At 36.9% G+C, this 15,247-nt stretch overlaps 2 protein-coding genes across 2 annotated transcripts in view; one reads left to right on the forward strand and one right to left on the reverse strand.

Moving 5' to 3' along the window:
- Nucleotides 1-430: 430 nt before the first annotated feature.
- Nucleotides 431-15,247, reverse strand: part of LOC149416731 (carboxylic ester hydrolase) — a 72,500-nt gene continuing 57,683 nt past the window's right edge. Inside the window, exons 9-10 of the mRNA XM_089641312.1 lie at nucleotides 3,790-4,073; nucleotides 431-1,451 (exon numbers count right to left, since the gene is read on the reverse strand). Coding sequence (XP_089497438.1) covers nucleotides 971-1,451; nucleotides 3,790-4,073 — 765 coding nt within the window. The 3' untranslated portion in view covers nucleotides 431-970. The remainder of the gene's footprint in view (nucleotides 1,452-3,789; nucleotides 4,074-15,247) is intronic.
- LOC149416732 (basic juvenile hormone-suppressible protein 2-like) lies at nucleotides 6,565-11,960 on the forward strand. Its single transcript, XM_089640917.1, has 5 exons — nucleotides 6,565-6,724; nucleotides 8,576-8,709; nucleotides 9,640-10,473; nucleotides 10,560-10,714; nucleotides 10,799-11,960. Exons 1-5 carry the CDS (start codon nucleotides 6,625-6,627, stop codon nucleotides 11,853-11,855), a joined length of 2,280 nt encoding a protein of 759 aa, XP_089497043.1. The 5' UTR covers nucleotides 6,565-6,624; the 3' UTR covers nucleotides 11,856-11,960.

Raw genomic sequence — 15,247 nt, forward strand, 5'->3', positions numbered from 1 at the left:
CAGAAAATAGATCACCATAAAACTAAACAAAATTATTTGATTTTAGGGTCTAAGATGATTATAAGGTCTGAAGGCAAAAAGCAGAGAAAAAAGTCATTAAAATGTAAATTTGAGAAAAATCGATTTGGGAAATAAGAAATTGTTTGTGCTTTATATTGAGTGGCGTAGTGAATACATTTTGGGTAACACGGCAAACCCTTACCACCGCTAAATAAAAGTTCTTTATTAGATAACATACATTGTATCTCCACTTAACAACCATCTAGGCTCTTCTACGGAGAACCCATATTTTTAAACACATCTATTTAAATTTTACTTTTGTTTTTGTTAATTAATGAATGGAAATTAATCCACTTAGTAAAAAAATCTTTGTTTTTTACGTTTTGATTTTTTAAATACTTTTTAGTTACTTATCTTAAAATAATAGTTAATGGACATACAACGTCTGTGCTCCAAGTCATTGTAAAGTTTTTCAATCAGCCTGAAAACTTCTTATAATAATTTATGAGTTTTACTATAAAGGTATATCATCCCATGGTTCAGTGGTTCAGGAATCATTACTTAAAAGTATTCCACCATCACCAAAAGTACAAGAAAATCATTTAAAATAGGACACGTTTGAATGTATTTATGCACACCAATAGTATCGAAGTTTCAAAAAAGTTTTTCGAACTAGTTTGGAGCACCCGCCCGCAGTCCCCTCTTACCCCCCAATTTCCCAAAGATTCTGGGTGCATAGCAACGTTAATCAATTTAAATTTAGACTCACGATTCAATTCCAAAAATATTTTTTTGTGTTTCATTCTCCAGCTTCCTAACAAAAAAAAGTTATTATTAAATTTAATATTTTTTTTGATCCATCCAGTAAACCACTAAACATGCAAGGGTAGCTTTAAAAAGCTTAATGATTTACCTGTAAAAGTGTTAACAAATTCACGAAAAGTTACCATTGAACATACTAATAATAACTTCATCCTGTTAGAACTTCAGAAACCTTTTGGTTATTGGCTGTTGAATTTTCAGTGGGTAAATCACATAGGGGTGTTGTGGCAACGATTTCAACCTTTTTTTCAGTTGATGTTTCTCTTTTTGAGTTCAGTCCAATTTTATCTTTGGTCTTTTTGTCTGCTTTGAACTGTGACACTTCATCGAACGGTTTAATTTGTGATCCTTCCGTGAGATGGCGCTTTACTGTGTTGATTTCTTGGTCGAAGTATACTTTGGGGTGTCTGATATCCAGGTGTGGTGAATTGGAATTATCGAAGAACCAGGAGTCACCGTTGAACTCTCTATAGAGTTCATCCCAGAAGGCGAGTCTTTCTGCCTCCGGCGCCACCCTGGGTGTGAACTGGCTAGTGATGTCCAGGAAGTTGAGATTCTTCAGATCGTTGTTGGATACTTGCGGCCACTTGAAGTTAAACTCTCCTCTGACGCTGCCTGGTGTCGGATCTCTACCAACATAAATTACAATTGAAATCTTTAACTATGAAACAAAAATATATTCTGAAATGGAAAAAAAACTCTTTGGTCTCATACAAATTGTACAGCCTTTTCTGTGTAGAATGGAATTCTTGGTTATGGTTTTCTATCAAAGTGGTATTTTTTTATTTAAAATCTGAAAATCTTTGTAATAACCACTGACAAGAATCTAATGCCTGCACGCTTCTACCACGTGATATGCACTGTCCTTTAGTCTTTGGGTACGATTTGTTGTTTGAAACGTTCTTTCATTAGGTTCTTGTCACTGGCGAAATGTGAAAGATTTAAAATTTATCACCGGAGACAAATTATTTTGACGGCCGGCATAGTCCAGTGCAAGGCTGCCCAACCTTTTTAACAGTTGGGCCAAATTGACGATTTTGAATCACTGGCGGGCCACTGAATACCTGACGGTTCCTATTTCCATGGGGGGGGGGGGGTTGTTAGAGAATTACTATAAAAGATTCCATTTCGGACGCAAAAAATACTATATCAAAACCGGTATATTTTTGTTTAAAAAATAAGTTCATCAGGTTAGATTTTTTCGTCGCTGATTCTCGCTCTGAGTAGCCCAAATAGCGATAAATCGCCTTCGTTGGCAACACTGGTGACCGCGCGCAAGCGGCATTGTTTGTTTTACCGCAGGCCCGCGACACTTTTCCAAATTGGCGGATTGGCGGGTTTTTTGAAAATGGTTCACGCGGGCCACTTATAATTCGTTCGCGGGCCACATTATGGCCCGCGGGCCTGGGGTTGGGCACCCTTGGTCCAGTGGTAACGCATTGGACTGCCATTCCGAAGGTCGCGGGTTCGAACCCGGCGTGCGCAAATAAATTTTATTTGATTAATTTGTGTTATTTCACAATTAATTAATTAAAATAATATATAGTGTATTTGCGGCACGTTCCAGAGTGGAAGATACTACCAGTATCGCCCTGGTGTAAGACCACCATTCAGAATTGAAACTTTGCTCCAAATGGCTTTAGCCGTGTTAAGTGACTAGATCTGAATAGCCAGGTACTTCCCCACCTTCCTCTTTCCCTTCCCCACTTACCTTCAGCCTCACAACATCCCCCAATTGGGGATGCCATAGTCTCACTGGCTCCAGACGGGAGCAGTTGGGACTCTTGTGACTCTTATTCACTATAAAAAAAAAAAAAGCTAAGTAATCGCTTGGTAAAGTATGTTGGGTGCACCCTATATATTTGATTAATTTATCATAACATCATCCAAACATGACTAAATTGATGCACGTCTTTACCACCATTCTGGTCTTCTGAGCGACCCATCATCATTATAATAGTGCGTAGTATAGAATCTCAATCAAACATGGAAAAATTGGTCCACATCTTCCCCGTGGTCATGATGGTCTTTATAAAGGCTTCGGGCCACTTATCACCATTATAATAATATTATTTAGCACAGAAACTCACCCAAACTTGGCAAAAATCTTCACCATGATGGTCTTCATAAAGACTTGGGCAAATCATCATCATTGTATTATTATTCTTGTACTATTATTAGTACAAGGCGAAATTGATCCATATCTTCACCATATTGTCACTATTATAAAATGGTACAGAAACTCACCTAAACTTGGCTAAATTCTTCACCGTGATTGTCTTCCTAAATATTTGGGCAAGTCATCATTATAATAATGTGAGTAGAGAAAGAGAGAGTACGAAAACAGTGTGCAATATAGTTGTGAATGAGGAATACTTGGAACAGGTGGATGAGTTTGTATATTTAGGAAGTATGTTTACGAGAGATGGGAAGGCTGACAGAGATATTGATAGAAGGGTAAATGCAGGTAACTCCGTTAATGGAGGACTGAACACATTTGGCGCTAACAAAAAATTGTCCAAAGAAGCGAAGTTAGCAGTCCACAATTGAGTGCTGGTACCTACCCTGATGTATGGAAGTGAGGCATGGAACTGGCAAAGAATGGATGAAAGTAGATTTAATGCTGTTGAAATGAGATCCCTGAGGCGTATGTGTGGTAAAACCATGTTTGATCTATGAGAAATGTGGAGATCCGCAAAGAATGCAAGGCTGATGTAAGCGTAATGAGTAAGATTAAGAAAGGGACGTTTAGATGGTTTGGGCATGTAGAGCGAATGAGCGAAGATAGGAGTGTAAGAAGGATATATGATGCAAATGCATGGATGAATGGTAGCAGAAGTCGGGGACGCCCGAGGAAGACATGGCACGATCAAGTGAATCAGATACTCGAGTCGGGCCATGTCAAGAGTCAGAACAATAGAATCAGTATATTTTTATCATCATTACGATAATAGTACAGAAACTCACCCAAACTTAGCGAAATTGGCCCACATCTTCACCATGATGGTCTTAACAAAGACTTCAGGAGACTTCTCGTCCAACCTTATGTTGAGCCCGCCGAACTTGAAGAGGTATCCCATCTCGTCCCCGTGGCACGTACCGGGCCTGTTGATGCCCAGCAGCCGCTTGAACAGGCCCAGCGCGCCGTCGAACGCAAAGCGGTACAGGTAAATGGGCATGTCTGGAGCCGCACGCTTCATGAGCCGTGCTGACATGGCGAGCGGGCGGACGAACATGATATCGGTCATGAGCTAGAAAAAGAATCGTATGTTAACACAATATTTTTCATATTGTACAAAACTAACTAACTAACTAACCATCACGCCGTTTCCCTGCAGGGATAGGCAGAGAGGGCGGACCGCCAAACAACTCGGTCTTGGCACACACTCCTTGCCTCATTCACATTTATACATCGTCTCATACATACTCTTCTATTGTTCTGACTCTTGACATGGCCCGACTCAAGTATCTGATTCACTTGGTCGTGCCATGTCTTCCTCGGGCGTCCCCGACTTCTGCTACCATTTACATTTGCATCGTATATTCTCCTTACACTCCTTTCTTCGCTCATTCGCTCTACATGCCCAAACTATCTAAGCATCCCTTTCTTGATCTTACTCATTACGCTTACATCAGTCTTGCACTCTTTGCAGATCTCCACATTCCTCACACGATCATACATGGTTTTACCACACATACGCCTCAAGGATCTCATTTCAACAGCATTTAATCTACTTTCATCCTTTCTTTGCCAGTTCCATGCCTCACTTCCATACATCAGGGTAGGTACCAGCACTCCATTGTGGACTGCTAACTTCGCTTATTTGGACAATTTTTTGTTAGATGACCAACTTCGTTCAGTTCTCCACTAATGGAGTTACCTGCATTTACTCTTCTTTCAATATCTCTGTCAGCCTTCCCATCTCTCGTAAAATCATCTCTTGTACAAAACAGGATCCAAAATTTTGTTTTCATGACAATACAGAACATTGAAGAAACAGAACACTAAGGACGGGTTGTTTCGGAGAATTTGAACAATTCATCAAATTTCAACGTTCATTTTCAGGTTCTGTGAAAGACTTCTTCAAGTTCTGTTTTTATATCATTGTAGGCTAGTTGCTTGACAAAACTGAAATAAAAACAGAACTTGAAAAAATCTTTCACAGAACTTGAAAATGAACGTTGAAATTTGATGAATTGTTCAGATTCTCCGAAACAACCCGTCCTAAACAAATTGAAGAAACAAGCTAACCTAACATATCATGTTCTTTTTTGCCCGGTTAACATTAAAATTTACCAATAGAGAAAAATATTAATAATAATACTCAGGTTGGGTGGTTTGTTTCGGCCCATTATAGAGTTTGATAAAAATTGTGAAAAGCTGACGAGCATAAATATCATTTATTATTGATTAACAGTTTATTGGAATTTGATCAAAAGCTTAAATGGTCCGAGAGTCGAAAATCTCAGTGGTGCTTAAAATGATAGGTGTTTACCGTTGATTAATCAAATTCAATATGGTGGAGTTGAAAACATTCAAAGATATTCCGTAAAAAGTAGCAAAAGAGCTACGAAATATTGATTTGACTTCAACTTTACATGTAAAATAGTGGTATTCAGAATTTCATGAACAAAAACTTCAGAAACACAAATAATCTAGGACAAAGATACATGTTTTGGATTGTTGATCTCTTGATCCAAAAAACTTTGGATCAACAGATGTTAAAATTCTTTAATAAATTACCTACTGGAAAAAAAGATTAATTACAAACGACTTAAAAGAATTCAAAACATAACTTTAAAAAGTATACAGAATAATAGCCGTCACGGGACGCCTAACAGAAATTGATATTTATTGAAGGAAGTGAAAATGAAAGTAAACAAGTTTATATATTTTTGATGATAGAACAATTCACAAAAAAATACTTTAAAAATTCATCATCATTTAGAATAGATCCTTTGCTAATTTTAGTAAGAATAGAAGCAAATATTCCGCACATAGTTTTTGCGGCCGTGCGGAAAGAGCCGACGAGTTACGAAGCTAGCCGAACTAAGCGTCGTTCCGTGCAAAAGTTGGTGCTACCCCTAGGCGCGTCAACAGATGTTTCACGTCAAAAAACAACAATAATTAATATTAACAAACTTCTGAAAATTTAATGACATCCTCCATACACGTAAGCACATATTTTTATTATAGTATAGATATAAAAGTTTAAATTATAGTATAGATACTAAAGTTTAAACCATAGTATAGATGCAAAAGTTTAAATTATAGTACAGGGAAGGCGCCAAGCTCTTTAACCATAGTTTTCCAATATAATTTCGGGCAAAGTCTGGTAGTAAAAATATCTAAAATAATAGGATAGGTAATTACTAATTATTTTTTCAGTTTGATCGGTCGCTGCGTAATATTCCTCCTTATTATTTTTGTGTGATAAAAAGATACACGCATAAAAATAACTACTTACCTACAGTTATTGAGGTATGTATTCGTATCTGCTCTTTAGAGATGTTTCTAGCGTTTTTAACTGCATTAATCTAATATCAGTTTGCCCTCTTGACTCTAGATCGATATTCTCCAACAAAGTTGCATTTCAAACAAACAAAACAGATTACACTACATTGTATATCAAAATACATTAAAAATGATGACAATTAGAGGTACCAACAGGTCGCCAAAAATTGCAGATTGGAGATAATGTACCGCTAGCTACAGAGAACAGAGGCGATAAGCGTTTGGTATAAAGGGGAGTCGGTCTTTGCAGAAGGCACAATTGTCTTGGTTGTTGGACAATAGTCAACATGAAGATTGTTTTCTTGTTTTTGGTGTTTCTGGTGGCGGCTTCGGCCGATTTCATCACAGGCTCTGGGACCGGAATAGAAACAAAGCTAGAGAAGATTGGTAAGCATTTATTATTTATTTTTAAACAGTCATGTTTTTTTGTTTTAAATAGTATTTCATCACTTTAAAAAAAAATGTTGTAAAAATAAATTTTAATCTGTTTTTTTTCGCAATTAAATAAAACTTTTATTCAGTTTTTAATTTGAATATTCAGATCACTAAACACGCCTAAAGTTATTTCAAGCAACATTTCAAGAAAGCGTTCCAAAATAAGAATGATTTGAAAGGGAGATATGTAAACACGAATGTAAGAAGGAGCGCGCTAATGTAAAAAAAAACGATTATAATGAATAGACGTTAGCGAAAATATTTAATAACTTTAATGACTTATTTAAATTGGAGTAATTTTTTTCCTGTCTATAAAGGTACTGATGCATTTGCGAACCGATACTCGAGCCGAACCATGAATTACGGAACGAAGCAAATGTAAGCGGCGTTTCGCGACTTTTGCGGTTGCTTCATTCCTTTCCCGTAAGTTGAGGTTCAGCTAGGCAGTTCGGCTCGCATATGTATATGGCCCATAACATGTTAAATAACAGAACCGTGTGTTATTTTTTTAATGCTTTTTGAAGCATACTTTGCGATTTTTTTCTATTGAGAGGATTTCATAATTAAATTACTTATTTATCTCGGTAAATGTACAGATATTATCTGAAAAAATAACAAATATTTGTTTAAGAGCTTAAAAACTTTAATTAAATTAAATTTTTTCAAAACGAAATTAAAAATGAAAAAAGTATAGGTACATTTAAAAAAAAATTGTTCAGTTTTATGCTCAATCAACAAAACAATGAAACTGAATAATATCAGTGTGTAATATATTTATGTGTAATATACAGGGTGTCCGGAAACTCGTAGTGCAAGCGGGAAACTGGTGAATCTACATCACATTTGGAGTCGATTTTGTAGTATATTTTTTTATTATTTGAGCTTTCGTTATCGAGTAAATCGAGTTTGAAGTTGATTTTTTTTTTTTTTTTTTTTTTTAATCAAATTCTTATAAATTATTACTGAAGATCAAAGTACCCAACTAATTAAAACTATTTGAAAGTAAAACAAATGAAGAAACTCGGATTTGAAGCATTATTTTGAAATCACCCTTCATTTAACCCGGTGTAATCATAAAATATTTCTGCTCTGCAGGGTTAAAACATCTGTTATTCAACCCTAAACACCAGAAAAAACTTTAACCCTAAAATAGCCGAAAAATATTTTTTTTTGTTTTTTTTTTTTTTTTTTGAAAATTCTCAAATCAAAAAACATGTTTTTTTGGGTTCCCCATGTGGTGTAGATTCTCCAGTTTCCCGCTTGTACTACGAGTTTCCGGACACCGTGTATATGTTATTTCTAGTTAAATAAGTGAAAAATGTAATTTTCTTTTATCTAGAATAAAAAATAAAAAAATAAATTAATTGTTTATTAAGGAAAGTTCGTTATATTTCGGTAGAAAATCGGAATGCACGTTCTTAACTAGGGCGACACTGAGAGTATCCACCTTAAAATTGATAATCCATGATCGTTTAAAATTTTACTAGGATATTACTAATCATAAAAGCGTTAAAATTCCCCGGATACTAATGTAGAACCTACCACAAAGTCATTATTTTTAATGTACAAAATTACGTTATTTTGTTATGATTTTTACGGCCTATCTAAAGTACTATCGTGATTATTTTTTGTTTTATTTCTCCTTTTTTATTCTTAATCATAACTACCCTATAAAAAATTTTTTTATCATCAAACACTTATTTTCACTTAATTCACGCAATTATGATATTTCATTTGACATTGAATGAGTTAATACTGTAATTAATTAATAAGAATCAGAATAAAATGTATTTTGTTTTTCAGCTGACAAGGAATTCATTGTTCGCAACAGGAACATTGTCAGGCTTTTGCGTCAAATTCACTCCCTCAATGCCAATGAAGACCAGAGGAGAATCGCCAGGGAATTCCGCATTGAATCCAATGTTGACAAATTCACCGTGAGTTTTTTTACCTAAATCATTCCCCATTGAATCCAATGTTAACAAATTCACCGTGAGTCTTTTTACATACACCATTTTGCAATGAATCCAATGTTGACAAATTTACCGTGATTTTTTTCCCTACTTCCTCCCGCATTGAAACCAATGTTGACAAATTCACCGTGAGTTTTTTTTACCTAAATCATTCCCCATTGAATCCAATCTTAACAAATTTACCGTGAGTCTTTTTACATACATCATTTTGCATTGAATGCAACGTTGACAAAATCATCGTTAGGCTTTTTACTTACATCATTTTTATTCATTTGATTCCAATATATAAATAATAGTTAATGTTAAAACACACAATAAATTGTTTCCACCAAATAGTTTAGTAAAATACATACCAAAGCTGATAGCAAAATTAAAATGGTAATAATATATACCTATCGTAATTCAAATGTTATAAAAAAACATTCCTTTTAACGATTTGGGAGGTGGTTACGGGTACCGTCGCCATAGGAACCATTTATTGGATAACTATAACCATTTATTTGATACATCTGCCAACACGGGATTGGTTATGTTTGGGGTTTAACAGGGGTGCCCGGGTTCATAGGGTGAGGTTTGTCTAGGTGTTGGCGGCAGACGCGTCTGTCCAACGGCTGCGTGGTGGGCAGGATCAGGATAGATCAGTTAAGGGAGACCCTTCGACTTCTCCAAGTGGACTCTCGACCTATCGTCTTGCAGTCACTCCTAGATACGCTGACCCCCAGTTTCCCCCTTATACCTTTTTCCTTCCCAGAACTTCCTCTCCTTCCTTTCCTTGAAAAATACCCTCCACACAACATCCCAAAAGATGATGTGGGCGCTGAGAGTAATTATGTTCCTCAGTGGGCTCCTTTTTGGAATTAATGTAAAAAAATAATTTGCCGTTTTGGTTTCCAGAAAATCGGGGTGGTTAAGGAGTTTCTCGACAGACTGAGGGTGGGGATTTTGCCTAGAAACAAAATCTTCAGTGTCACCAATGATAGGCAACGAGACGAAGTAGTGAGCCTATTCCACATGTTCTATTTCGCCAGGGACTTCGAAACCTTCTACAGGACGGCCTGTTGGGCCCGCGACCATGTCAACGAGGGGATGTTTGTGTACGCCATAACCGTAGCAATCTTCCACCGCAAGGACACTCGTGGAATGGTCCTTCCTCCTCCTTATGAAATATACCCCTTCTACTTCATCAACACCGAGGTGATTGAGAAGGCTCGTCGTCTTAAAATGCAAGAAAGGATTGTGGACCCCAAACTCGCCGACTTCTTTGGAGTCCGTCAAGTAGACAACACTTTCTACATTAGAAGCAACTACAGTGGATGGTATACGAAGACCAACGAAGAAACTGCACTTACCTACTTCACGGAAGATATCGGCCTCAACACCTACTATTACTATTTCCATGCCACATACCCATTCTGGTTCAGCACTGAAGAGTTTGGATTGACCAAGGACCGCAGAGGAGAATTCTTCCTTTACACCCACCAGCAGCTCTTGGCTCGTTACTACATGGAGAGGCTTTCGAACAATATGGACGAAATTCCCAGATTCATGTGGGACCGGCCCATTAGGACTGGATTCAAGTCTTCTCTTAGACATTTCAATGGAATGGACATGCCTTCAAGGCCTAATGACTTCAATCTCTACACCGAAGATAACCTTTGGGATCTCACTGAAGTTAGAGACTACGAGAGGCGTATTCGTGATTCTGTCGACAGGGGATTCATCATCACCGTAAGTTTGTTTAACCATTTATAAAAGTCTTTACGTCTTACTAAAAAAAAAGTATTCCTGATTTGTAATGTATGTTTCACTCGTAGGACGGAAAGACATACTCTCTGAGAAAGCCCGAGGATATCGAGAGGCTTGGTAACTTGATGATGGCCAATAGAGATAGCCCGGATATGCGTTATTACGTGCTTGGAACATTGACTGCCAAAAAACTGTTGGGCAATGGTGATGACGTTTTTGATGAGTAAGTAAAAATCATTCTTCTTTAAAAAAATTCAATATAACTAAAAAAAATGGAGAAGATAACTAGTTTGTGCTCTTTTTTTAGTTACTTAATCAATCCCACCGTTCTGGAGACATACGAGACCGCACTGCGTGACCCCATGTTCTTCCAGCTTGTGCAGAGGTTCATGTACAACTTTCTCCGATTCAAACGAACTCTGCGCCCATACACTCGTGACGAGATTTCCTTCGATGGAGTCAAACTTGAAGATGTCAGGGTCGACAGGCTTGTTACATTCTTTGACACGGTTGATGTTGACATCACCAACGCCGTACACCGCAGGGGAGATGACACGGACAAAACCCGCGATACATTTATCTTCAAGGCTCGTCAAGAACGTCTTAACCACCTACCATTCGATGTAAAGTTGGAAATTAACTCTGACAAATCAGTTGATGCCGTCGTCAGGATGTTCTTGGGACCTAAATTTGATAGCATGCGTCGCAGGATCAAATTTAACGATAACAGATTTAACTTCTTTGAATTGGATCGATTCATGTACAAACTGAAGACTGGCAGGAACACAGTGACACGCAACTCTCGAGAGTTCTGGACCACAGTTGAAGATCGCGTCACAGTCAATGATATTTTCAAGAGGATGGACATCTGCATCACTGGAAATGAGCAGTGCTTAATTGATTTCAGCGGGTCTCAAAGGGGCTTCCCGGACAGGCTCCTTCTGCCCAGAGGCAAGAGAATCGGTATGGAGTTCTACCTTTACGTTGTAATTACCCCTCATCGTGACACAAGGGTCTATGGCGTACGCGACACTGATAAGGTTGACAGAATTCCTGTCGTCAGGGAAGTCAGAAGGGACTTCTTTGCTGCCGTGAATACCTTTGATGACAATGCTTTCGGCTTCCCCCTAGACCGTGAAATCGACAGATCTACCTTCTGGAACCCCAACATGTTGCTGAGGGAAGTTTTAATCTTCCACAAGGCCGGTATATCCGACAACATGACCGACCGCGACAGAGAGAGGGTAGATTTGGACCGCACGGACAGGGACAGACTGGACTTAGACCGCATGGACAGAGACCGCAGGGACAGGGACAGGCTGGACATTGGACGCGTGGACAGGGACACGCTGGACAGGTTATAAATGCTTTATAACAATAACACACTCCAATAATACTGACTATGAAGACTTTGCACCTCTGAATTTTGATTAAACTAATAAATATTGAACTTGTTAATTACAAAAAAATGTTTTTCACTTTTTCTAAAACTCCGTCTTAAATGCATTCACAAGAAACAACAAACATCTAATGCCTTTTAATCATTAAGGAAGATAATATTAACAACTCTCAGTGAAAATATGAAACAGACAAAGACACGGAAAATAAAAAGGTAATGTCGCAACTGGAACTCAAACCCAGGTTGTAAACCCTCTTGTAAATAAACCATAATAAAAATTAAAGATTATTTTCTTGCAAAATATTGACTGCGAAACAAATTGTGGTTCTATTCACAAAGTGGACTGTAATCAACAATTATTATAACTTTTAAGTTGACACAACTATTTAGAATAGTTGGTTAACAGTTGTCTTTAATCAGAATTGGGAAGGCATTCTGAACTTACCCCTGGTCTTCTGATACACACCTTGTTGGTAATCACTGCACAAGTTTCCGTAATAGATTTTATACTATACATACTTAGAGAGCACTTAACATGTTCACGGCATAACCTTTCTTAAGACTAGTTTGTACAATAGGGTATTTTCTAATCATAAAAAAGTTTTTTTTAATTTTTTACTTCTATCATCATGTAGAATCACCTGCCGAAGTTTGTGTACTTCATAGACGTGCTGTGGAGATCTCAAATTGGAAAGCAAAAAGTACGTCAATTGTAGGGCTTTCGATTTCGTAGTTTTAGTACTAAACTGTCAAGCGTCGCACAAGGTTGTGTGCTACCTCTAAGTAAATTGCCCTAAAACGTGTCAAAATGCCCTCGTGTATAATGAAAACGTGTTTTAATTACTCGGTAAACACTAGTCAAAGCAAATGAACGACATTTCATTAGAAAATGCACTAAAATCACTTATTATTATCGATTATTATAAATAATTTAATTGTTTCCCGCCCGAAGATTTATGCGGCGTTAGAGAAAATGTATGAGAGTACAGGTCTAATGGCGCAACTGCCAAATCATGAAGTCACTGCTGTCACTAAGTAAACTTCACTATTTAAATTTTATTTATCTGCTTGCGGTAAAACAACATAAAAATCAGAAATAAATCAACGATCGCCGCCATTTGCAAACTGTCGTTGCTTTATTACGGCATGGCACTGACTTGATCATTTGACAACTCAAAATTCGTTGGCACCCAGACCTGTAGTCAAGTCGGGCTCGAGATAGTATTCAGCGGAACTTTTGGATACGAAAATTCGGCCGGCACTATAGTTTATTTCGTTCATATACATTAATATTTTTTATTTATCTATTTGAATTTCACTTTTGTTTTCCTGAATGAATCTTGAAAGTGAAAATTAACCCACTTCCCAACATCTAATCGAGCTGAAACTCGGTGGATATACTCGTTGTTGATGACAATGCATCCCATCAACAATTTTGGTGGCAAAAACGCATACACAAGCGGATGTATACGAATTTCTTTGAAATTGGATGACATTACAGCAGTTAATATACGAAATAAATGTCAGCCTACCCAATCGGGATTTGGCGCATTGTTAGCGCCATTCCTTGGGGAGGAAAGTTAAATTCTCAGCCAAACCATTTATATTTTTTTAATGTGAAATTGTGGAATATGAAAAAAACAATAGATTATTACTTAGAAAATAATAATCTATAGATGATCCAGAAGTTTCAATTGTTCCTATTATATATGTATACTTACCTATTACATAATGTTATTCTATATTCCTTATAATTAGTGTAAATCGCTCACCAAGCACAAGAACCAGTTTCTTCTTTGGTGAGATTGCGATTATAAATATATTTTGTACCCATTTGTAATTTATATAACACCACTGTACCCACTTATATATATATATTAAATAATAATAAAAACAAAAAATCAATAATACGCTATTTAGAAGGAAAAAAATTCGCTTTTAGAAATTGCCAACCATTGGTAATCAGAACAGACAATAATAAATAATAATAATAAATTCTTTACTCCAGGATGTGGGGAGGTTAGTGCAATCCTACACATCCCATAGAGGGTATAAGTAGAGATAATATTTACATATAGGAGAATAAATAAAATAGATTAAAAATTGAAATTAAAAATGAAATTAAAGCAGAGAAGCACGGGAATCCATCGGACCTAAGATTGTGGGAGCAAGTATCTTTCTCCAATGATCTTCAATGCTCGATCCTGAAGTCAGACGGGATTCTATGATAAGAATATTTCTGGAATGGTTTATCCATCCCCTCAGTCCTGCAATCCTGGTTCTTAACAGATCTGTAAATCCTGGAACTCGCCCTTCTGTAAACATTGAGGAGGCACTGCAGTGCCTGGGGAGTTCGAACATCAATCGGTAAGCTTTGTTATATTGCACCCGAAGCCTTTCCATTGTTCTTTTCTTTTTAATTAGCCAAGAGCTCGCATGTGTACAGGGTGGTGCAAAAGGCTAAGAAGAGCGTCCTTTTCACTCGTGGACTACAGAGCCGAAATCTTCTACTGAGCGTGTTACATTTTATACTCAGTACACGCCTCTGCCTGTCAATATCTTCATCATCCGTTAACTTATTGTTGATGACATGTCCAAGATATTTTGTGGTTTCTACTGTTTTCAGAAGCTCACCATTCAAAAAGACGGGGGGGATTGTTTTTGGGGCCTTTCCCGTGTTTATGATATAAACACTTACCAACATTTGAATTGTGCCATGGTGAATGAGATTTACAATTTTTTGTTTTATTTTCACACACTTACGTAGGTACACATATTTTATTATTTAAACAAAAAGCTTATTTTATTTTTTCATTATAAAAACTCAATACAGGTATCTCTATTTTTTAATTGTTAATTACGAACACTATTCTTATATGTATCTATATGAATATAATATTGTTTTTTTGTATGGTAGTCCTCGAAACACATATGCAAAATGCAACATCGCGTCAGTGCACATAAATTTCGTGTCCTTTCTATTTTGAGGTCGAACATAGGTATAGGTATGTCTATACATGGCATTGTGAATGAGTTCGCCTTCCTTGGGCCCCAGTTTCTGGTACAGGACGGAGAAAATGTCCCCTAAAAGGCGAGTTGGATGATCCAATACTCGCCTTCCTCCAGATGATGCAGACCTATTTGTATGAAATTTTTCGGTTATCGTGATATTAGATTTTCCCGGAATTCGCTAAATGATAAAAACCTTTTGCGTTTTCAAACGATGTAAAAAGAAAGCAGTTAGTTGTCAAATATCTATCAGTCTGAATAAAATCTTCTCGTATAATTTAATGTACTTTCTGAAACTATTTGAGAAGTCCAATATACGGTTTAATATACTTTGTCAACAGACTCCAT

The sequence above is a fragment of the Hesperophylax consimilis genome, chromosome 16 (genome assembly GCF_061612785.1).
Source record: "Hesperophylax consimilis isolate HC1 chromosome 16, BYU_Hcon_1.0, whole genome shotgun sequence".
NCBI classification, from domain to species: domain Eukaryota; kingdom Metazoa; phylum Arthropoda; class Insecta; order Trichoptera; family Limnephilidae; genus Hesperophylax; species Hesperophylax consimilis.

What these genes read in the sequence shown, in the direction of transcription:
- LOC149416732 (XM_089640917.1), top strand. Translation starts at nt 6,625, where the DNA reads ATGAAGATTGTTTTCTTGTTTTTGGTGTTTCTGGTGGCGGCTTCGGCC. An exon ending in ACAGGGGATTCATCATCACC is followed by an intron (nt 10,474 to 10,559) that starts GTAAGTTTGTTT and finishes TTTCACTCGTAG; the next exon opens with GACGGAAAGACATACTCTCT. An exon ending in GGTGATGACGTTTTTGATGA is followed by an intron (nt 10,715 to 10,798) that starts GTAAGTAAAAAT and finishes CTCTTTTTTTAG; the next exon opens with TTACTTAATCAATCCCACCG.